Source organism: Hetaerina americana, unplaced genomic scaffold (assembly GCF_022747635.1).
Source record: "Hetaerina americana unplaced genomic scaffold, ioHetAmer1.1.p SCAF_4, whole genome shotgun sequence".
In the NCBI taxonomy this organism is placed as follows: Eukaryota; Metazoa; Arthropoda; class Insecta; order Odonata; family Calopterygidae; genus Hetaerina; species Hetaerina americana.
The window spans coordinates 25,689,275-25,710,959 of NW_027286985.1; the positions used below are offsets into that span (position 1 = coordinate 25,689,275).

Below are 21,685 nucleotides of genomic sequence, written 5' to 3' on the forward strand. Positions count from 1 at the left end.
ACCCTGTTGGTATCTCTTCAAAACCACTGGGATGGAGACCAGGGGTTCTTAAAAATCTAATCTGGAAAGGATAATTTGCCTCTATCCTTGATCATTCCACCAAATGGCTGTTGGAAAATCATTTTCTAAGAAATGTCCAAATGTATTGGTATGTGTGTTTTCATGCAGTATATTTATTTTGTTAATAAAACTAGCATTTGTAAAGGGTTAGTTTAAATTAGAGCTATTATGTGGGTGTAAAAATTTGATATATTTATGGTCTTTAAGTGTTCATTAAGTTTTGTCATCAAAATTTTTGCATGAAGTACTAATATACCCTCAAAAGTGTTTTGCCTAATTACCAAGGTTGTTCATAATGAAAGGCCAATTTTTATCTTGCAAGCAAAGATAAGGAGAAACCCTTAGTTGCACATCTTTAACATAACACTCACTTGTTTCAGATCAGCTTAAATGTTTGTTAAATAAAATGAGCATGAATCATTTTATGATTCAATGATGGCAAGTTTGAAGTAGTTTTATACACTGAGGTCAGGCAGTATTAAAACTTTACAAAAAGCTTTAACATAAAAGTGTTATGGTGTGCACTATATCAATACAGATGTGATATATACCTAACGTCCATTTATACCTAGTCATTCTTCTCTTTGTGACCCTTGACGAGAGCGGACATATTTTGAGCTCGTTCTTGAGAAATGGTTTGACCCAACCAAGCCTGCCCACCTGCTTGCTACAACCTTTTGCTGCTGCTTTGGCATCCATCTGCTTTTTTATTTAGTGAAGTGCAATGTAGTGTTAGCATGTTTCTGGTGAATTTGTTTGCTTTATTTAGTTATTGTTTTGTTTGTGGCTAGTTATTTTTTGTGTGTGGTGGAAGCAGTTAATCTTAGTAGCTTCTGGTAGTTTTGCTCCTGCTTCTCAAATTAGTTATTGGTGAGTGCTATCTTTTTTTCCTATCTTGTTTCTCTGAGTATCAGACCTTATTCCAGTATTGTTTTTTCCACTTCAGATTCAGATTTTATCCCAAAGTGAAACAGATTTGGGTGATTTAATTTGATAAAGCTATGCTAAAACTTTAAGAAAGTTTTAGCATAGCGTATTCAGGTTAGCTTTTTGTTGGAACTTAATTGTTAAATTAGGATGGCTTCATCTAGGTCCCTTGAAAGCACTGGTAAATGTGTGGCTCTAAGGGCTCATATCGCCACATTAGAGAGAATGGTACGGAAGCTCTGATCGAAGGCTGATGGCAGGATGGTTCATCTCAGGAGGGATGGTACTCGAGGTGGGAGTTCAAAAACCTGCCATGCCAATAGGGATGCATGGGTTCTCTTGACAGCTGCGTGTGGTTGGGCAATCAAAGACTTACCTCATGTCCCATTTCCCAATGAAGAACTGTCTCCCCTCTCTGTAGATTGGACGATTGGAGGTTTGTCTCTCAGGGCAAGGGAAAGATAACACTGCGGCAAGGATTGACTCTCTCGAGGCAGTTCCCGTCCCTGTCTCCAGCAGGTACCACTGTACCTTTAGCCCCTACACCTAATCTGAGGGCGCTGCCTAGGGTAAGATGTTAGTGCAAAGGAAGGGAGGGAACCATTATATTAGGTAGCTCTAATGTCTGGCTTATAATGTCTTCGCTGTATCACACAGTCCAACAGGAGGGAGATGTTGGATTCTTTTTCATCTGGTGTATATCAGACAGCAGGAATCCCCAGGCAACGCAGGCGGTGAAGGTGACCGCCAATAATTTGGGATGCTCCAAGCTATGCATTATAGCTCATGTGGGGGCAAATGATGCCTTGGAACATGGATCTTAAGAGATCCTGTGCTCCCTTCAGAAGATGCACTCAGAGGTGAAATGGGCCAAGGCTGAGTTAAAAGTTCCAATAAAGTTAAGTGTTTGCAGCAATGTGCTGCTCATTGACCATGGAAGGCTTCTATGGAGCCTAATATAGGATTTAAATCAGCAATTGTTTGAATTTTTCTGGGTAATAGGGGCATGCTTTGTGGATCTGAGGCCTGCCCTCTCATCATGTTGGGTAACCCTAAATAGCTCTGGGATCTTCCAAATCTTCTAAAATTAAAACCAAAAGACAATTGTGTACCATCTTGCGAGACTTTAAATGTAAAGTACTCTGCAAGTATTTGGACAGTGACCTTAAGCATTCTGATTATATCTGAGGTAAAAGGGAGTGAGCAAACTGTGGCTTGCTTAAGGGATTTTATAAATATGATTCACACTGACAGTGAGTGCAAAGCTAATATTCTCAATTAACTCCTCCAAAGTGTTTTCACGAATGATGTTTCCACCAAGGATTTCCCAAATACAATACTTACTGAACTAATGAAAAATATTACAGTTGACGAACAAGGAATTATGAAATTGCTCAAAGAGATTAAATCCAACAAATCCCTGGGTCCCAAAAATGTGCTGGCTAGGGTTTTTAATATTGCCCTGTATCTTGAAGTCATATTTAACAAATCCCTAACATAATGGAAAGTCGCTGATAATTGGAAAACTGTGCTATTAATGCTAGTATTTTTAAAAGTGGTGACAGGGAGGACCCCAGTAATCACAGACCCATTTCCCTCACTTCTATGTATTGAAAAATATTGTAACTTATTATTGTCAGTTTAATAATGGAGTACCTCAATAGTATTAACTTTAACTTTTTATGTAACAATAAGCATGGATTAAGGTAATCCTTGCTCATGGGAGACTCAATTAGGACTATTTACACATGACTTACTTTTATCATGTGAGAGTGGTAGTCAAGTGGATGCAATCTTTTTGGATTTTCAGAAGGCATTTGGTAAAGTTCCCCATGGTAAACTAATTTTTAAATTGAAGTTTGCCCTGGCCATTGATATTTAGAAGAGTGCAATAATTTGGGTTGAAAAATTTCTGTCGGAGTGGGAACAGAGAGTAATCCTTAACTGTGCTATTTCCAACAGTGCATGAGTGACCTCAGGGAAATGTAATCAGGCTGTTGCTTTCCTAGATTTTTGTAAACAATTGAAACCACATATTGAAAAGTAAGATAGAGTGATTTACCAGGAGATATCTGAGGATAAGGATTGTTTAATACTGGCAAAGGATCTACATTACATTTCAAAATGGAGAGCAAAATGTGGATTATCTTTAAACCATAACAAATATTCAGTGGTAAATTTCTTTAAAAGATCAATTATATTTGTTCACAAACTAGCTGGAGTTGACATAGAAGTAGATGATATGGTAAAATAGATAGGTGTTCCCATAACTAATGGCTTAACTTGGGGGATCCACATATGTACAACCTGTGAGCAAGCAAATAAAGAATTGGGATTTATTAGATGCATTGTTGGCAGGAGTGACTCTTAGGTCAAGGAATGTTGTTTCCATGATCTTGTAAGGTCTCATTTAGAATATGCATGTTGTGTTTGGGATCAGACTGGAAAAGGCCTCATTTGGGTAATTGAGAAGGTTCGATGCAGGGCAGCATGTTTCATTAAAAACTGTCAGGATAAAATGAAATGTGTCTCAGACATTTTTCTGGAGTTGCGTCTGGAATCATTGGAAGAAAGATGGCAGGGACTGCCGTTTAATGAAAGCAGTGCTCATTACAAAATTTCCTACCCTGCTTTGCTGTTTTCAAGCTTTTCCTTACATCCCTGATTTCTCTCTGAGGAGGGGATGCCTCATGCTGTCCGCTGCCCATAGCATTGTGTCACATTCTGTACCTGTGACTTTAGGGGTGGAGACCACGAGTTACATGTCCATGTAATAGTTGAATTTCCCTTTCCAACTTTTCAATTATGCATTACCTATCTTATTATGATGGAGACCTCTCTTAATAATGATTTTGGTTCATTTTTATTCCCTTTTTTCTCTTAATAAATAGCTAATTTATTAAGTCAATTAACCCTTGTTTTGAATTAAGTCTTCCTCTAGCATATATACAAATTTGTACACTATTTGATAGTTTTTACTGAATATTTTTCCCTTTTCCCTTCTTCTCCCATATCCTCCCTTATCACTCACCCTTCCCACATGATGCTTGGACCCCCAGCCACACATGTTTTTGGCAGATTGCGGGGTATGTTGATATTAATGCACATCCCTACCCAATTTTAAAAGTCATAGTTGAATAAAAAATCAATCTTTGACCACATATTTTGACTGCTAGTATTTTCTGTTGAAGCAAGGAAAATTATTAATTTATCAGGTAAAAATTCTTTGTAGCTGAATACTGAATTCCTCGGTTTTAAATATTTATTCACCCATTTTGTAAGTTTGACCATAATCTTCATTCCCCTTACAATGTGATCATCTAAAATAATATTAACAGATAGAAATAAGTATTGAAGATGCTAAACATCTGACTGCAATAAAAAATAAAAAGAAGAGGAATCGTAAGAAATAATATAAATGCCAAAAGATCAACCAGAAATAAAAAAAATGCTCTTGAATTGTTTATTTCATCTTCCAAGTAATTAAGTTTTGATTTGGTTGGTTCAGTTGCTATTTTGCTGGCTTCCTAGCCCAGTTACCCGGGAATGTGTGGTGGTAGGATTTTTTCAGTAGTATTCCAATCCCTACCTTGGGTGCTGTGTGGATAACTTTTCAAGTGGTCGCTGCCATCTGTTCAAGGAGCTGTTAAACTCCAGACCATTTGGTGCCTTTTATTAAGAGTAGGCTAATACTAATTCTGGGTTTCTCTCCATCCTTCCCCCATTCCCTGAATATTCTACCTCCAACAAATTATGACAATGTCTATCAGCACATGTGTATTTTTAATAATAATAATAATATACAGGTAAGGGTAGAGCTCACCTAGTACAAATTCAAAAAAAAAAAAAAAAATTAACTACTTATCCCCCATAGTGCACATGACCTCATCTGTTGGTCACCTCCCCAATAACCACCACAATCAATACATAAAATCATTGTAAAAGCTCCATTAGTAAACCAAGAGTGTGAATTAATTGGAAACTACATGTTCTTAATAGGCCCCAATAGTGTACACATACATTTGTCACACTTCATGCCGTTCCCATAAATAAATGGTCAGCCAAAGCCTCTTATTGAGTTATAAAAGGAAACTTACTGTATATAATTGATTTCTTCCATGCTCCTCTATTCCTCAAGAGTCTCCTCAACCTCACTAATTCCTTTCTAAGTCCATCCCTTCCTCCATAGCTGAAATTAAATGTCACCTTTTAGGGATGTCGTAACTTTTCTATCTGCATTACATCAATGTTGCTAGTTCTACAAATGAGCCTATTTGTTGCTTTTGCCACCATTTAATACAACCACAAGAATTGTTTATTGTTCATCTTAGATGTAAGCATCAGAATGCAATTATGGCTTCTTATTATCTCCATTGACTGAAACAGTCAGACAGGATTTTCCCTTAGCCGCTGCCACCACTATTATTCTGGCAAGTAGGCAATCCTTAAAAATGAATTTGTGCAGTGCAGAGGGAATGAAAAACATTTTGGTGGTCGATGACATATTTGTCCCTGCATATTTTGTGTGCTTAATTCAGCCAACTTACTAAAAAGTTTCTATGTTCCTCTTGAAGTACCTTTCCTTGTTACTCAGTTTTGCTGCCTCTCACTGGCATTGGGTTCTAGAGTTACCACTTGTGGTACTCAAAAGTTGTGGCTCCCAAAAGTTGTGGTTCCCACAAGTTGAATTATCAATAGATGAGAATAATTTTAGGTTGGAGCAAATGCTTTATTGGTTTTGATAAATGGTACAACAATATTAAGCATAATGCAAGACAAAATTAGAGAGAGAGCTCAAGACTTTGACATGATTTCCTTGCTATTTTATTTAAAGATCAGTAGCTGTTGGCCAATTATAATGATTAATTTTTTTTTAAACAGATAGATTTCTACATGCATTTTTGTGGGAGTAAAAGTATTTTTTTTATTAACTTGAGAATAAACATAAAAGTAAATTTTGATTTAACTTAACTGTAACTAATGTTGTTAGGCTTTAACAGTTAATTTAAATTTATTTTGCGTACATATTTTGTCTTTAGTGTTATTCAAGAATGATTTTAAGTTATTATTATAATAAAAAGCTATTCAAAATTTCTCTATAGGAAAAAGGTTGGCTAACTTCTGTGAAATTAATCCATAATATGGGAGTTTGCATTATTTGTAACCTATTTCCTCCGTATTAATAGGTTTGAACAAAAGATTGTATGCTTTGGAGGAACATTTTCTTTGTAGCATTTTGTCAATTAAATTTTCTTTGTAACCATTTTTCATTGCTAAACCTTTAATCGTTTTGAGTTCTTTGGCAAAATTACTTTTGGAAAGGGGGATGGCTAACAGTCTGTTTAAACGGAAATGAAAAGTGGAAAGCTTATGTGATTTGAATAACACTAAAGACAAAATATGTACGCAAAATAAAAGTGGTGTGTATAAGTTAACTTGTGGGGACTGTGGTGCTATATATATAGGTCAAACGGGGAGGTCATTAAAGACACGGGTGGAGGAACATAAACGCTGTTTTAGAACTTGTGACCTCAAACAATCGCACTTGGCTACACATCTATGGGAAGAAAACCATGGGAGTGATTTCAACCCAGAACTGTTACACGAGAGTGAAAAAGGAATGAGGATGGACAAGTGGGAAGAACTTGAAATCAGAAAGAACTTAAAAACGGGTCATGTGGTTAATGATTTATTGTTTGAATACCTCTCCCCAATCCTGGAAGTACCCCTTTCCCTCACAGATAGACCCGACAAACCCCCCCACCCCACCCCACTCTAAACCAACCAAACACCTGTCCTGACACTTAACACCCCTCTTCCCCCTCCCCATCAACGCCAATTGCAACTCCATTTTCTTTCACCTCCTCCTCTCCCCCCTCTCTCACCCACCCCTCCTCTCCCTCATGATTGGTATATAAGTGAACTGCGACTGATTTATTTTGTACCTGATGATGACGCTTGAGCGTTGAAACCGGTTGTACGCTAATAAAGGACAGTGGAAAGTTACTTTGTATTCTTAATTTCATTAAAATGAATTTCCATAAGGTTGAGCCAGGAATAATTGAATGATGTCAGCATCTTAAACACCATTATTTTCAACTTAATATGCTGATTTAAAATTATTTTCTCCTTTTGACTTAAGAAAATATTTCCCATTTTCATCATCCCATATCCCATCATACAATTCACCTAACTCATTCAGAAAAAAATATGAACGTCATTGATTATTACATTCTTTTGTCTCTTTCCTTTGAGTGCAGTGCACCACCGATGTTCACCAATGGATAATTTGTGATGGTCCAGTTGATGCAGTTTGGATTGAAAATATGAATACTGTATTAGATGATAACAAAATGCTATGCCTTGCCAATTCTGAAAGAATTAAATTAACGCCGTGGGTCCATATGGTCTTTGAGGTCCAGGATCTTGCCCAGGCATCTCCTGCTACTGTCAGTCGGTTGGTGGAAGTTTTCATTTTTGTACCCATTTTTCTTGATTACCTGCTATGATGTACCAGGTAGCCTCTCAACTGTGAAACAAAGTAAACCATTAATTTTCCAAAAGTTTTAAACACATGAAATTCTGTCAACAACTAATGAATTCAGCTGTAAAACCTTGGGTAATAGGATATCACATTGTTCCTGATTTAAATATTGAATAAAATCTTTGTGAATTTCATGACATTCATTTATTGTGGTAAGATTTATTTCATTGCATAATTGACATATTCAGGTACAAAGAATTTCAATGGCTCCTTTTCATCTCCCCCCACTTCACGGGCTCTCCTGAGTCCACATTCCTTGTACTGCACACTGAATTCCTCACGGACTGTTCTGTGCTCATTTCCCTGACTTCCAACCCTGCCTCTACCCCCACTTTCAATAACACCCTTTTTACCTCCTCATGCTCCCTCCATATCCCTGGAACTCGAGCACAATCACCTTCATGATTGCCTCCCCTGCACCATCCCCTTACCTAAGTTTCACAAATATACATGCCTCCATATCCTAAAAAACTTTGCACCTGAAGTTATCACTAATGTGATGAAACTGGTCAACCAAAATGGATAGCTTTTATGAAATACACAGTTTTTTATCAGTTTTCAATATGTGATTTAACAAAGTTGAGCCTGAAATTAGCGATGTTCTTGTTCACTTTATATAACTGAGATGTGGTAGGAAATCATTTTTGTCATTAATAAAGACTGCAAACATTGTTTCTCCCTATTTTGTTTCAAATATTTTTATTTTGTTTAAATTGAGATTTTAATTTATTTTTGCTCAGTAGCTGTTATAATTATGACATAATCAGCACCATTTTAAAATTTGATAGTGCATGAAACAATGGCCCATAATTATATAACTGATTTTGGAGTTTTCTTATGTATCAAATCTTTGTCCTTTTCCTCAGAATAATTTATGGTATACATTTTATGGCATCATAAATTTTAGAATGCATTGACATCATCAAATACAGCAGCAAAACATTCAAGTTTAGATATGTAATAGAATCTTATGGCCACCACAAAACTACAGGAGGTATTGCATTAATGTGACATAAATCTTGTATTTCAACAGCTATTTAATGCTCTTTTTTGTATAAATTTGTTGAAAGTACTATATAAATTTTAATGATTGATGTCATTTTTATTAACTATACAAAGACATATTAACACCCCAGTATTATACATTCAGGAATTAAATTAAATTTCTATTGGGCACAATTAATTATAACAAGAACATATATCACTTAAAGATTGTCATTGTTGGTCATGTGTTCGGCAACCCTGGTTGCAAGAAGATCTGAGAACAAATGTTTTTATTTGCATTGCTGTGGTTTAAATACTCCCACATGACATTTTATATTTCAATTCTACATAGTGTTAGATTACTCAGTATTTTAGATTTGTTGTATAAGAGAATATGAAATGTACTTTGGTTTTTCACCTTCTTACACTAGCTTGAAACTAGTATGTATTCAGTTTCTAAGAGCTTTTTTAGTTTTATTAAGCTTGAGGGTATATCTGTTCCAAGGAATTACTTAACCTGTTGAAAAATATAGTTGGCATGGCATAAACGAGAGGTTTTAAAATAACTTTCTGCTTCTTGACAAATGTACTGTTATATATAGAAATCAACATATTAACAGTTATGATCCGTGAATGATGGATATTGTTTATTGAATCTATTTAAATTGTACCAACCTCTTTTACTATGTTAGAATATGGTTAAATAAGATGGTACTTATTTTGAAATATTTTAGATTTTTCGTGCATTCTTCACCATTAATATAGAAGCAGCCATTTCATAAATAATATTATTACTTACAGTTGTGGAATGGTTTATGTTGATGCTGCAGAAATGAAGTGGATGCCATACTTTGAGACATGGCTGTCCACCTTGCCTGATACATCTTTTACCAGAGAATATCTACATAATATAGTACATACTTATGTTGAAAATGGATTCAAATTTATCAACCAAAATTGCATCTGTTCAATTGATCAGGTAGGTCGTACTCTAATGAATCTATCCTCCATAGCATTGTTCATTATTTATACAAAAATTTACATAGCTCAATAATTCTGGTCTTTCCTTGTGTGATCATAGTTCTTTCATCATAAGTTAGCATGTAGGGAAAAGAAGAAAAATCATAGAAAAGCTTATATTTATAAGCGTACTTTACTTTATGGCAGTTTGTCATCTTTAAAACATATGTGTCATTAAGTGTATTTTCATATGACATGCTATCATTTTACATTTTTTCTTTTGGTAAAAAGACATGATTTACATGAATATTACTGCATCAACTTACATATTGCTGATTTGGATTATAATGAATATACATAGTTCATGATCTTTCAGAGCATCAATTTAGTCGCAGGAACAATGTTTTGCAAATATACTGACACACATGCACACACACTAGATTGCAGTATTTACCCATAAAGTGAAAGCTCCCAGATGTGCCATATTATTCCTTAAAAATTAACTTCTCCTGTGTGTCCATTATTATGTTTCCTAGTCTATTTTTTGTTTACCCTATGATCATTTTTTCCGATAGCCTGTTGCATCTGTTTATTATTTTGATAAAATATATATTTATTCCTATGCACTTATTAATGTTTACATATTTTCCCAATAACTAACAACTTCCTCTCATGTTCTTTCAACAACCAGTTATCTACAATGCATGCCCCTGTGTTGGTTCTTATCCTTTCCCCAATATCCTCTCTTCTCCTTGCAAGGTCACATCACCATTGACATTTTATAAAGATATGTTTATGTGATATATAATTTGAGGGATACCTGTACCACTGTTTACCCCTAAAATCTTTGAGCTTCCCTTACATGGAATATTTATCCAAGCATCCTATCTGAAGAGATCAGATTGGAGTCAAATTTGGAAAGCCAACTAATGCAGGGAAGAAGTAATACCACAACACAACATTGTTCATTTATGCTGTTCTCATAAGAGATAGAAAGTGCGGTTTGGCAGGAAAGAGAATTTTGCTCCCAGTTATTTGCATCATTTCTTAGTTTTTATCTTAGTGAAATTGTTCTCTTGAAAATTCCTCTTGTATAAATAATTCTAATGAAATTTTACTTATTTAATGCAGATCAACTTTATACTGCAACTTTAAACTTTCATTTCATTTTATTTTCAAATAATGACTTACAGGTTGACATTGGAAAGGTGGCAATGATGTGCAGCCTGCTGGATTGCTTTACTAAAATCTTTTTGGAAGTCGAAACCGGTGCGGACAAGCCTAGATTAAGCAATTTTATTTGCCAGACCTTTGTATTTGCATATCTGTGGTCAATTGGTGGAAATTTGAATGATATCTATCAAGAAAAATTTGAGGTTTTTGTGAGAGATCAATTTGAAGAACATCCTGATGCCAGGTATAATGAAATTTATGGCTAAATTATGTGTATATAAAATTTGAATCATACTGTTCCTGATAAACTGTCAACTGTTAATAATCTATATATTTTTTATAGGTTACCATCAAGCAATGATCTGTGGTGTTATTTCATGAATGACTCTGTAAGGCGCCTGGAACTTTGGCAGAAAATTACTTTGCCTTTTACTTACAACAAAAAAATTCCTTATTTTGAAATTTTAGTTCCAACAGTTGATACCACAAGGTTTGCTTACTTGGCAGAAAAGTTTCTTTCAGTCAATAAGCCAGTCCTTTTCACTGGACAAACAGGTAATGCCATACATCTGCCTCTTTCTAAATATTTGAAAGAAATTTTATTTTTTACTATCCTAAAGTGAATAATTCTATGAACACTATCATTTATTAATACTTCCTGTATTTAAATTTTTATATTTTCGTATAAATAGTGCCCAAGAGCCAAGGTCATTTTACCATTAGGATTAGATATGTATATAATGTGTGTAACAAAAATTTAATTTTAAGCTATATTTTTAGCTTCATGCATATGTGGTACAAGTTTCATTGATGTGACCCTAGAATTGTTTCATCGGAAGCCACTGAAAGTTGTTGTACTAGTATTGTAGCATACTCTTTTTTGTGAATATATATTATAAAAAAGTGAGAATACAATTTCTGTAAATATCATACGTCATGAGAAATAAAGTCAATAAATACACATAGAGTATCAATACTTCATTGTAACTGAATATACATAAAATATTTCCCAAAATTTTGTAATGCTTGTAGATATGAGAATGAAATTTTTCCTTTTATTTTAAAATGTGCCTATTTTTTCAAAAGTAATAGGAAATTCAAGGAATGCCATGCACTTTATATATACTCTGGGTATTCTTGTCCTACATCTGATTACTTCTCTTATTTCTGGTATTGACAAGTACTTTGATTGCATGAGGAAATTTCATAAACAAATCTTTGCAGATTATTAAGGGTCTAAAGTGTAAACTTATTTCCATCTCTGCAATTGATTAATTGTGTTAATTACAACACTATTTACTAATTTTACATATATCATATATATGTATATACATCTGGATATTTTATTTTCTATCTTACATCAACTTCATTCACGATTAATTATGCTTTGGTTTTAGGGGTTGGAAAATCTGTGATTGCTAAAACAGTTCTAAAAAATATGTATGAATCTGGTAGCTTTGTCACCACCACACTAAACTTCTCAGCTCAAACAAGTAGCAGGAGAACTCAGGAAATCATAGAACTGAGACTAGAAAAAAAGAAGAAAAACAAACTTGGTGGTCCACCTGGAAGGAAGGTGGTGATTTTCATTGATGATATCAACATGCCAAAGTTGGACACTTATGGAGCACAGCCACCTATTGAACTATTGAGGTATTCTTTTATTAAAAGAAGTTGAATTTCATATCAGGAGATAGAGAAATTAGATATTCTTATGCATGATAATTCAAATTCTTTGTTCTGCTATTCACATGTTTCATACCACTCTCCTAAAAATTTCACTATTATGAATATTGAGATTAATCCCCCAGGGAGAATTATTGTTTCCAAATATTTATATGCATACATTATATAGGCTTTGGATGGATTTTGAAAATTGTGTATCTTTTCATTACTAATGTTTTGTTATAATTCTTTCAAAGCCACGATTTTGTTTGATGCCCAAGCCAAGAGGAGAGCTCTCTCTTGAGTAATTCAGTGTGAACCAAAAGTTTTGCCCTACTTTGGTGACCTAATTCTTTGATTGGCCCCTTTCTAAATGCATTACCTTTTCAAATATGCTAGTTGCCTAGTGTCTCTTGACTTTCCATCCTGATTTAGTGAAGTATTCTAAATATATCCAGTCAGATCCGTTCTCCCTCCCCTCCTATCCATTTACAAGTATTAGAACAATAAAGAAGCAGATGGAGAAAGTGAAAGTGTCTCTTGGCTCAGCTACAGTGCAAGAGTTGGCAACTGAGTTTTACAGCAGTGGGTTACCAGTTTGTTATAAAAAACCATAAGCACAGAAATCAACCCAAAGGTCGGTTACTAAACCCGATGGCGTGTGAAATACACACATCAGGATAGGGGGGGCCAGTCCCTTTCCCTGTGCCGGTTCTGGTCTCCCAGGAAGATCGTTATAATTATTGCTTTTTCATGATATCAAATTCTCATTATGGGCTGGAAAAAACAGCTTGAAGATCCAAGAAGACATTGAATAAGAACACAAGGAAGGGATTGCCCTTGCTAGATAATCTTTCTATAAACAAAAAAATAAATTCATGGTGTTTGCTGCAATATGTAGTTTCAGTTCACCAAAAGTTCACCTCAGAATGCAACATTTGAGGATTTAGGGGATTTTCTCTGTAAATGGAATAGTATAGAGGGTAATATGTGAATATACTCATGCCCGTACACTATGTTTATCCTAAGTCCATCCCAAAAATAAGTACATGTGTATATAATGTCATCTTTTTGACTTAAAAGGTATTATCCACTAAGAATTTGTGCCTCAGGGGCAGAAAGGAAACAGTAAGTTTTACATGGAAGCCCTCAAAAGGCTGCAGAAAAGAGTGCAACGGTCTGGAAAGGAGATTTTTGCCAACTGAAGGCTGACCTCAGGGTGGATGATCTTCGACACTGAGGATAATGCCCAAGTCGAGCATGGAAACGTCGGCCAATATGGAACCACTGACCCAGTGGAAGACCCGAGACAACTTCATCAAGTGTGGGACAGTGACATGAGACAATTGTTTTGTTGGACTTATTTTTTTCCCCAAGAATAAAAAGGAGCTTGAAAGGCAACCATTTTGGAACATAGGATAATGTCAAAAAGGCCGTAAAGAGGTGTCTTATTAATGTTCCTGTTGATGCCTTCCAGGAAGTGTGCCTCAATTGGCCAAGGCATTGTCATTAATGTGCTATTTTGTGTGCACAAGAGTGCTATTTTGAAGAATTTTATTAACATGCACTTTGGCCTGCAATAATTTTATTTCCTGGATGTATTCTATTTTTTTGGGGCAGACTACACATGTTAAGTGCATTTATCAAATGATGAATTTGTAACATACAACCATGCAAGAGGTATATTCATTCTCATCATGCCACAGGTATTAGGATGAAGGAACTTTCTCCTTTTACAGCACTCTATTTAATCAAGACTTACGACAGCTTAAAGTACATATTTTGGTGATTCCTAAAACATTGATAACTTAGCAAAAAGTCAACTTAGGGATGTATAGAGTCACCATTGGGTTGTATACATACAAACCACTAAAGCTAGCACTATATGCTATCATGCCATCATGGAATTTAATTCACTGAAAACATAATTTCACGTTCATTCACTATACAATTTATGCACAATATTATATCCTGAATATAAATCCAAACCTATCATTCATAAAATCCTGAAATTTAGTCTACATTTTGCTATTGAATCATCTAAAATTAAAAATTCCACCTTTAAAAGATGTTTTCTGATATTTTTTTAGGCAGTACCTAGACTTTGGTGGAATGTATGATCGAGAAAAACTGTTTTGGAAAGATATTGTGGATGTAGTTCTCATGGCTGCTTGCGCTCCACCAGGTGGTGGACGCAATCCCCTCACTCCCCGTTTTGTTCGTCATTTTGCCATGCTGAACCTGAAGTCTCCGGATGAATTGTCGCTCAAACAGATTTTTAAGGTAAAGGTACAAGAAAAATTATGGATGCTTGCTATGTATCGACAAACAACTTATAAGGAGAGAAAAACCTAAGATAATCTGAGAAGTCTGGTGTAAAAATGAAAGCCATGAAATTTCGGTGAACGTTACTCATGGCCTTTAATTATGAATTGTGTGTAATTTCTATTTTTGACCAGGTGATTAATAACTTATTGAAATTTAACCATTAATATTTTCATTCATAAAACCAATTTAATAATTAAAATTTTCGCGTATATTTGGTCCTTCGGATATAAACAATAGTATGTGCTTTTTTGACTCAAACAGCAAGGATGGAATTTTGAAACTATTCATTTGATAAAATGCTGACAATGACTGATGTATGAAAATGGGCTCTTGTTAAATTGCTGTCTTTCATTATGCATTTGATAGGTATTACGGATTTAGGAGTACTATATCTAGCTTAAAACATGATTAAAATCCACTAAACTACAACAACGATCAGTTTTTGTGGTGAGAAATAGATTTACTCTGTTAGAATGGATATGCATACTTTCCACCCTAAGGAAGTTTCACCATATAAGTCCATAATTAACCGTGAGTCTGTTCTCAGGTCATGTTTCATGTTAACTGTTCTCTATTTCTGTGCTGCTTCCTTAAAATATTTGTGATTCCACCCAACCACTCGACCAATTACCAAATTAGTATATCTTCTTTTTCTCCTCTCTTTCCCTCCAACCTTTCACCAATTCAACTTGCTGTCCTTTTTATAATTGCTCACTTAAAGTCTCTACTTTCTTGTATTCTCTTGAGAATTTTGTTCTTTACATTTTCCATCCATGTGATCTCCATTTTCAGCATTCCTTCTCTTCAAAGCTTCCTAATTGTTCTCCTCATTCTATCTGATCATCAATGTTTCTGATTCATGCATCTTAACTCTCCAAATTAGGCATTTAAAAATTCTCTTTTGCTTTTCTATATTAATTCTAATGGTTGTGATTAGTTATAATTTACCTGATTCTGTTTTCTATTGTCTGATTTCACTTCTTACATCTTCTTTATGAATGCCATTCCATTTTAACTTACTTCCAAATCATGTACTTAAGTGAGGGTACTCATACTAGTCTTTCTCTATCAATGACCAATTTTATTATCACTTCTCTCTTAGCCACTGTCATTACTTTTGTCTTCATTACCCTATCTCTGACTCCAAAGTATTTTCCATCCATTTTTTTCTCCATCATTCTTGTGACAGTACTTCATTCCATTCTTTTATTGCCTAATCAAATATTTTATTAAATTCACCTTTTCCTCTCCAATTATTTTTCCATCTTGTTCCGTCTGCTTATCAGTGTTGATATCTAAAATAAAGGTCTTTGAATGATCCTGACCGTCCCTTAGATTAATGTGATGTCAAGAAAGGTACATTTAGTACAATAACCATCATAAAACCCATTCCCTAACTGCATAAAGTCAAATCAGGTCCAATACATTGCCCAAAATGAGTGAAAGTGATCCCAGCAGTACCCCTGCCTATACTTCTGTGAGACTATTTCACCATCCCTCATCTCATATGCATATATGTTTTGTGAAGTAAAGATAGAAATTACTGTATATGTGGTACCTTAACCTCAAACCTTTGACTATTGCTTTTTGTGAATTGTTGAAATATCTTTGCTGCTCCAAAAAATGAAGTCACGCAGTAGTCAAAATGTGGTGCAATTATTGAGTAGAATAATTTGTCTTATCCATTGAAATCTACTTGCTTCATCTATGTGGTATCCAATTACTTTATAATGTCATGATAGTGCTGTGGAATCAGTTTAAAATATTAAGGTTCCTTCGGATTCCATTGACCCTTTTTCAAGTATATCTCCTGTATATGGTCAGAGTGAAAACCACAATTATCAACCTGAAGGTCGCTTTTAAAGGTGAGCGTAGAGTTCACCTAGTACTAAGCCCAAAAGCATGTGAAATGCCCACATCAGGGTAGGTGGAGGCATTTAGTTTTATTATATCTCAATTGTAACTAGCAGTGCAGTTGTCATATTTAATTTTGTATCATATCTTGTTATTATAGAATATCCTTTTGGGGTTTTTTGATGAATTCACTCCAGCAATCCAGGATATGACTGACTCTATAGTGAATGCTGCTGTTGAAATTTATGCACGTGTATGTGAAGACTTACTGCCAACCCCTGCCAAGTCCCATTATATATATAACCTGAGAGATTTGTCAAAATGCTTCCAAGGTGTACTCCAAGCTAACTCTGGATCTCTCCGAGAAAAAGATCAAATGCTAAGGTAAATTTATATTTGCTAAAATCATAAAACTGAATATTGGGTGTAAAAAAGTTATCTTCTTTGGTTATAACAATATTTCAAGGAAAGCCTTTTTATTGTGACAATCTTTAACTGAATGGATTCCCTTAATTTACTTCTGAAATCTTATCCACAGGTTGTTTTATCATGAGTGCTTGCGTGTATTCCATGATCGCTTGATAAATGAAAGTGATCAAAGGTATTTCTATGAGAAAATGAGGGAGGTTTGTTCTCACAATTTTTTTGGTATAAATCAGCCCTTAATGGAAGATGAGAAGGGAAATTTCAAAAAACCTTGGCTAATGTTTGGAGATTTCATGTTTCCTATGGTTGAGTATTCTGAGAGGGTCTATGAAGAAATAACAGATGCAGTGAAGCTCAAAACTGTACTTCAGGTAATACTACATTATTTCAAAAGTGAAGCTAAATACAAAAATGAAACTATTCAACTTTGTTGTGAGAGAATTTTGCACAGCCTTTAATTTGGGTCTTAACAAGGCAGTAAAATGTCTGATACGCACAGTCAGGTGCACGAAAGGCCAAATGAATATGGCAAATAGAGTATTGTTGCAGCACCAACTTGGAAGTGCTGTGACTTTGGTGTCTCATTAAGACAATACTGATATGACTGGCAGTGGCTCCCTGATACTACCCCAGCAGTTTTTGAGAAAGTTGGCTTTAGTCTTATTTATTGCGGTATGGCGCATTCCAGCGGCATGAGGAGTGAAAACTGGTAATAAAAAATTAAATCATGTGGTATTTACACTCCATAAAGAAGTCAAATGGGTAAATAATGAAAAATATTGTGTATACTATTGAATATGATGGAGTTGGTAGATATATAATTGGAATCACTCACAAAATGTAATAATTGAAGAAACTTTTTACTGATAAGATGTTGAAATATTTTGCAAGCATATATTGGTTTTTTCTTCTGAAATTTTCAAAATGTGACCCTCAACCTGGCAATTTTGATCAAGAATTTTATCTTGACACTCATTTTACTATTGCCACATTGACATCAAGATGCAATGAAATAATGAAATGTGTAGAGCTTAAAGTTTTAAATTAACTGAAAAGTAGTCTTATTTAATTTTATTGGCTTCTCCCAAACAGTTTTTCCTTCTAAAGTACACAAATATCTTTTTTAAGAACAACTATTCCAGAGTACCAAGTCCCTTATTTTCAATCAAAGATTAATTAGTTGCTGAATGCATGTTTTTCTTTAACTTGAGAGTAAAGTGAGGAATCAGCTATAAGGTGTGAGGTGTCAAGACTCTCGATGAAGAAGTGTATAAAGAGGTTACCTGTATGTTTGTTTACAGCAGACCCACACACTGATCTTTCATGAGAACAATTCATTTCTATTTAGGAGGCATTCATTTGCAGGTCTTAGTTTCTTTATCAATCTCCATTATCTTCACAAATGAATTAAATTAACCACAATGGTTTTAGTTAAAATAGCAGTCAAACACTATTCTTTCATGAAATGAAGCTCTGACATCTATCATTAAGGTAGCTGGAACATTACTCTTGCCAGATCTGCCCTACCTACTTGCTACAGTTTCAGCAGACTACAAGAGAACCTCCATGGAATGGGCAGTGCCTACTGTGATGTGTGTCATTAACAAGACAATAGTATCACAACACTAATGCCTATTTTCATAATGATGAGTTGCAGTATTTCATTTAAAAATTTTAATGTTCAATGATTGTAGGATTATTTACTTTTGTTCCAATTATTTCTTAATTTGGTCACCAAATCTCACCTTTTCTTTATTTCCCTTACCAAAGATATTGCAGAACTGTACTCTCTTCAAGGAAAATGCTTAGCTTTCTAACAAATTATCCTGTGCATTTCAGGCGTATATAATTGGGTATCAGTAGTATTGGATGTTTGTTTTACAAAAAGATATTTTTTAGATGAAGATGGTGGTAGTAGAATTGTTTATTATACCCCAAAATAGCCCTACTTAGCTTCTCCTGTATGGTCAGACCTGAAATACTTAATATTCAGTTAGCAAGTTTGAATTACACAACTGGTGTGGTCATATTTTCCATCCTTCTTTTCTTCAGTCACATATGTCTTCCATGGACCCTACCCTCCTCAAACCAGAAACTGTCCCACCAATCCAGACTTAATGTCAGCATTGATTTGTTGGCTTTGTGGATAGTGAAAACACCATGGTAGAACAGATTAAGGAATAAGATTCCTGCCACCTCTTAATAGACCATCTCCAAGCAAGCCATATGACATGCTCTATCAAAGCCAGAGACACTGTCCACTTCTAGTTTCCAGTAGTATTGGTAATTACGGGAGTGACTGACAGCTTTAGCCTTATATTCCATAAGATAGGTGGTTAATTTGGTAGGGGTAGAATATTCTGTGAATGTGGGAGCAGTGTGGTTCTGGGAATGGGAGGAGAGAAACTTGGCTTTGGCATTAGCTCTTAACAATAGACACCAAGGGGTCTGCTATTTGATACCCCACTTGTCAGATAGCATACCCCACTAGATATGTTCCCTACATAGCACCCAAGAAAGGATCAGGATACCTCTAAAAAATCCTGCCTCCTCTGGGGGTCGAACCTGGGTCCTCGAGGTGGGATGCCAACACATTAGCTAATGCACCATTATGATTCTCCTCGGATTATTCTGCTTTTGGGAGGGAGGATACAGACCCTGGCAGGCATGTATTGCAATTTTTTGAGACATTAATTCTAAGCTGAATGCTGAATTTCGAAAGGCAGTTATGAAAAAAATATCAACTCAAGAGCAAATTTTTTATGATTTCAATCTTTTTTCATTTTCCTCTTTTTACTGATGTTGTATTTTTAAACCACTAACGCAAATTGATGAAGCTGATACACATTAATTTTTTTAAAATTCATTCATGCTCAAAACATTTGATTTTGCAATCATACTTCTAAGATAAAGTTTTTAAAATTCCGTGTAGCTTTTGATAATTGCATTTGTGGTGACAATAGGTTATCAAATGTTTTACCATACCTTTTTGTACTCCTCTAGATATTAATTTCTGAGATAGTGCAGGTTTGTGTGTTGATTCACTTTATTTGGTTGTTCTCAGGAATACCTGGATGATTATAATTTGTCTGCTGCTATTGAGATGCATTTGGTATTTTTCTCTGATGCAGTAGAGCATATTACTAGAGTGGCTCGAATTCTTCGCTCTGAACGGGGCAATGCACTGCTGATTGGAGTAGGTGGGATGGGAAAGCAGAGTTTGACAAGACTTGGTGCTCAACTTTGTGGATATAAGTAAATATTATTGTTGACAGTAAATATTATTTCAATGCCTTGGCAGCTTTCCTGTTTTTTATTAATGTAATTCTGTATTCTTGTGTAATTACCTAATTTTAAAAATTTTATATGCTATTTAATGTAATATTAATTAGTAGGTATTTCAAGGGTATCATTTGTCTGATCTTTCCTCAGGTGCTTTATGATTGAGCTTACCCGAGGTTATGATTATGCTGCTTTTCATGAAGACCTTAGACGACTATATGTGAATGCAGGAGTCAAAGATGAAAACACTGTATTTTTATTTGTTGACACCCAGATAGTTGTGGAGGAGTTTTTAGAGGATATCAACAATATACTCAATTCTGGTAAATAAAATTGCAAAGAAATATAGTTTTTGCTCAAGATTTCACTATATGTAGTCTTGTTTATCAAGAAGATACAGTTTGTTTTATATATTTCTAATTCATTTACACATGGTATGGTTTTAGTGAATAAAATTATGTTTTAACTACCAGCATTTGAAAGTATTTTTAAAAATGCTCACAAGGGTAATTTTTCAATTTTTTCAAGCTAATCACAAAAGACAAATGAGTAGTAAATATAACAGCGGTCTGCAGATGTTGTCCCCCCCTCTTTAATGATACACCCTGCTCTTAAGAAGGATGTGATGAAAAAATTTGTTTTAATGAAATTTTTATTCATTTTAATTTTAATGTTTACCAATTATTTTTATTTCCTACTGCCTTTACTATTATAGGGAAATTTGCATTGGACATCTTTTTCTTTTGCAAAGTGGTGGAGTACAGTATTTTCTACAGATATAATTCACATAGAGTAATTTTGAGTTTAAGAAACTTTATTATTATCAAAAGAGGATGTGACACTTTTCATTTTGATGAATATGAAGACATTGTAAAGTATATATTTGAAGCACCCAAGTATCTTTCATTTTTTTCAAGTTTTATTGTTTTTTTGCCCTCACATTCACTCATGTAAACACAATTAATTCAATCCTGGCGTTTCTTAACTCAATTTGAACACCTCCGAAATTAATTCTTACATAGTAGATAGGACATTCTTCCCAATTGTAATCAAAACTTTACTTTATTATTTCCTGTAGGTGAAGTTCCCAACTTATTTGAAGCAGATGAATATGAAATGGTTGTTCAAGGAGTGAGGTCAGCTGCTAAAAAAGTAGGCATTGCAGAGGGTAATCGAGATGCTATCTTTGAGTATTTTATCCAGAGAGTTCGTAATAACCTACATTTAGTGATCTGTATGAGCCCTGTCGGAGATACTTTCAGGTATGTTGTCTGTAGCATTTATTTTTTCCATGCATCTTCAAACTTCAAATTTTATGTGTAAATGCAATACAAAAATGACTTCATTTAAGGCCTGACTTACAGCAAAGTTATGGTCAGACACTATGCACTATTCATGATAATATTCTAATTTCATTTTGGTTTCATTAAAAACACAAATTGTATATTTTATATACATCAAAAGATTATTTAATTTATTTTA

At 34.6% G+C, this 21,685-nt stretch overlaps 1 protein-coding gene across 1 annotated transcript in view; it reads left to right on the forward strand.

Moving 5' to 3' along the window:
* The window catches only part of Dhc16F (Dynein heavy chain at 16F), a 90,367-nt gene that overhangs the window by 29,198 nt on the left and 39,484 nt on the right, over window positions 1–21,685 (forward strand). The window contains exons 26-36 of the mRNA XM_071590153.1: window positions 7,248–7,444; window positions 9,317–9,494; window positions 10,669–10,892; window positions 10,992–11,203; window positions 12,046–12,301; window positions 14,404–14,596; window positions 16,656–16,879; window positions 17,034–17,292; window positions 19,986–20,176; window positions 20,354–20,526; window positions 21,282–21,465. Of these exons, the coding sequence (XP_071446254.1) occupies window positions 7,248–7,444; window positions 9,317–9,494; window positions 10,669–10,892; window positions 10,992–11,203; window positions 12,046–12,301; window positions 14,404–14,596; window positions 16,656–16,879; window positions 17,034–17,292; window positions 19,986–20,176; window positions 20,354–20,526; window positions 21,282–21,465 (2,291 nt within the window). The remainder of the gene's footprint in view (window positions 1–7,247; window positions 7,445–9,316; window positions 9,495–10,668; window positions 10,893–10,991; window positions 11,204–12,045; window positions 12,302–14,403; window positions 14,597–16,655; window positions 16,880–17,033; window positions 17,293–19,985; window positions 20,177–20,353; window positions 20,527–21,281; window positions 21,466–21,685) is intronic.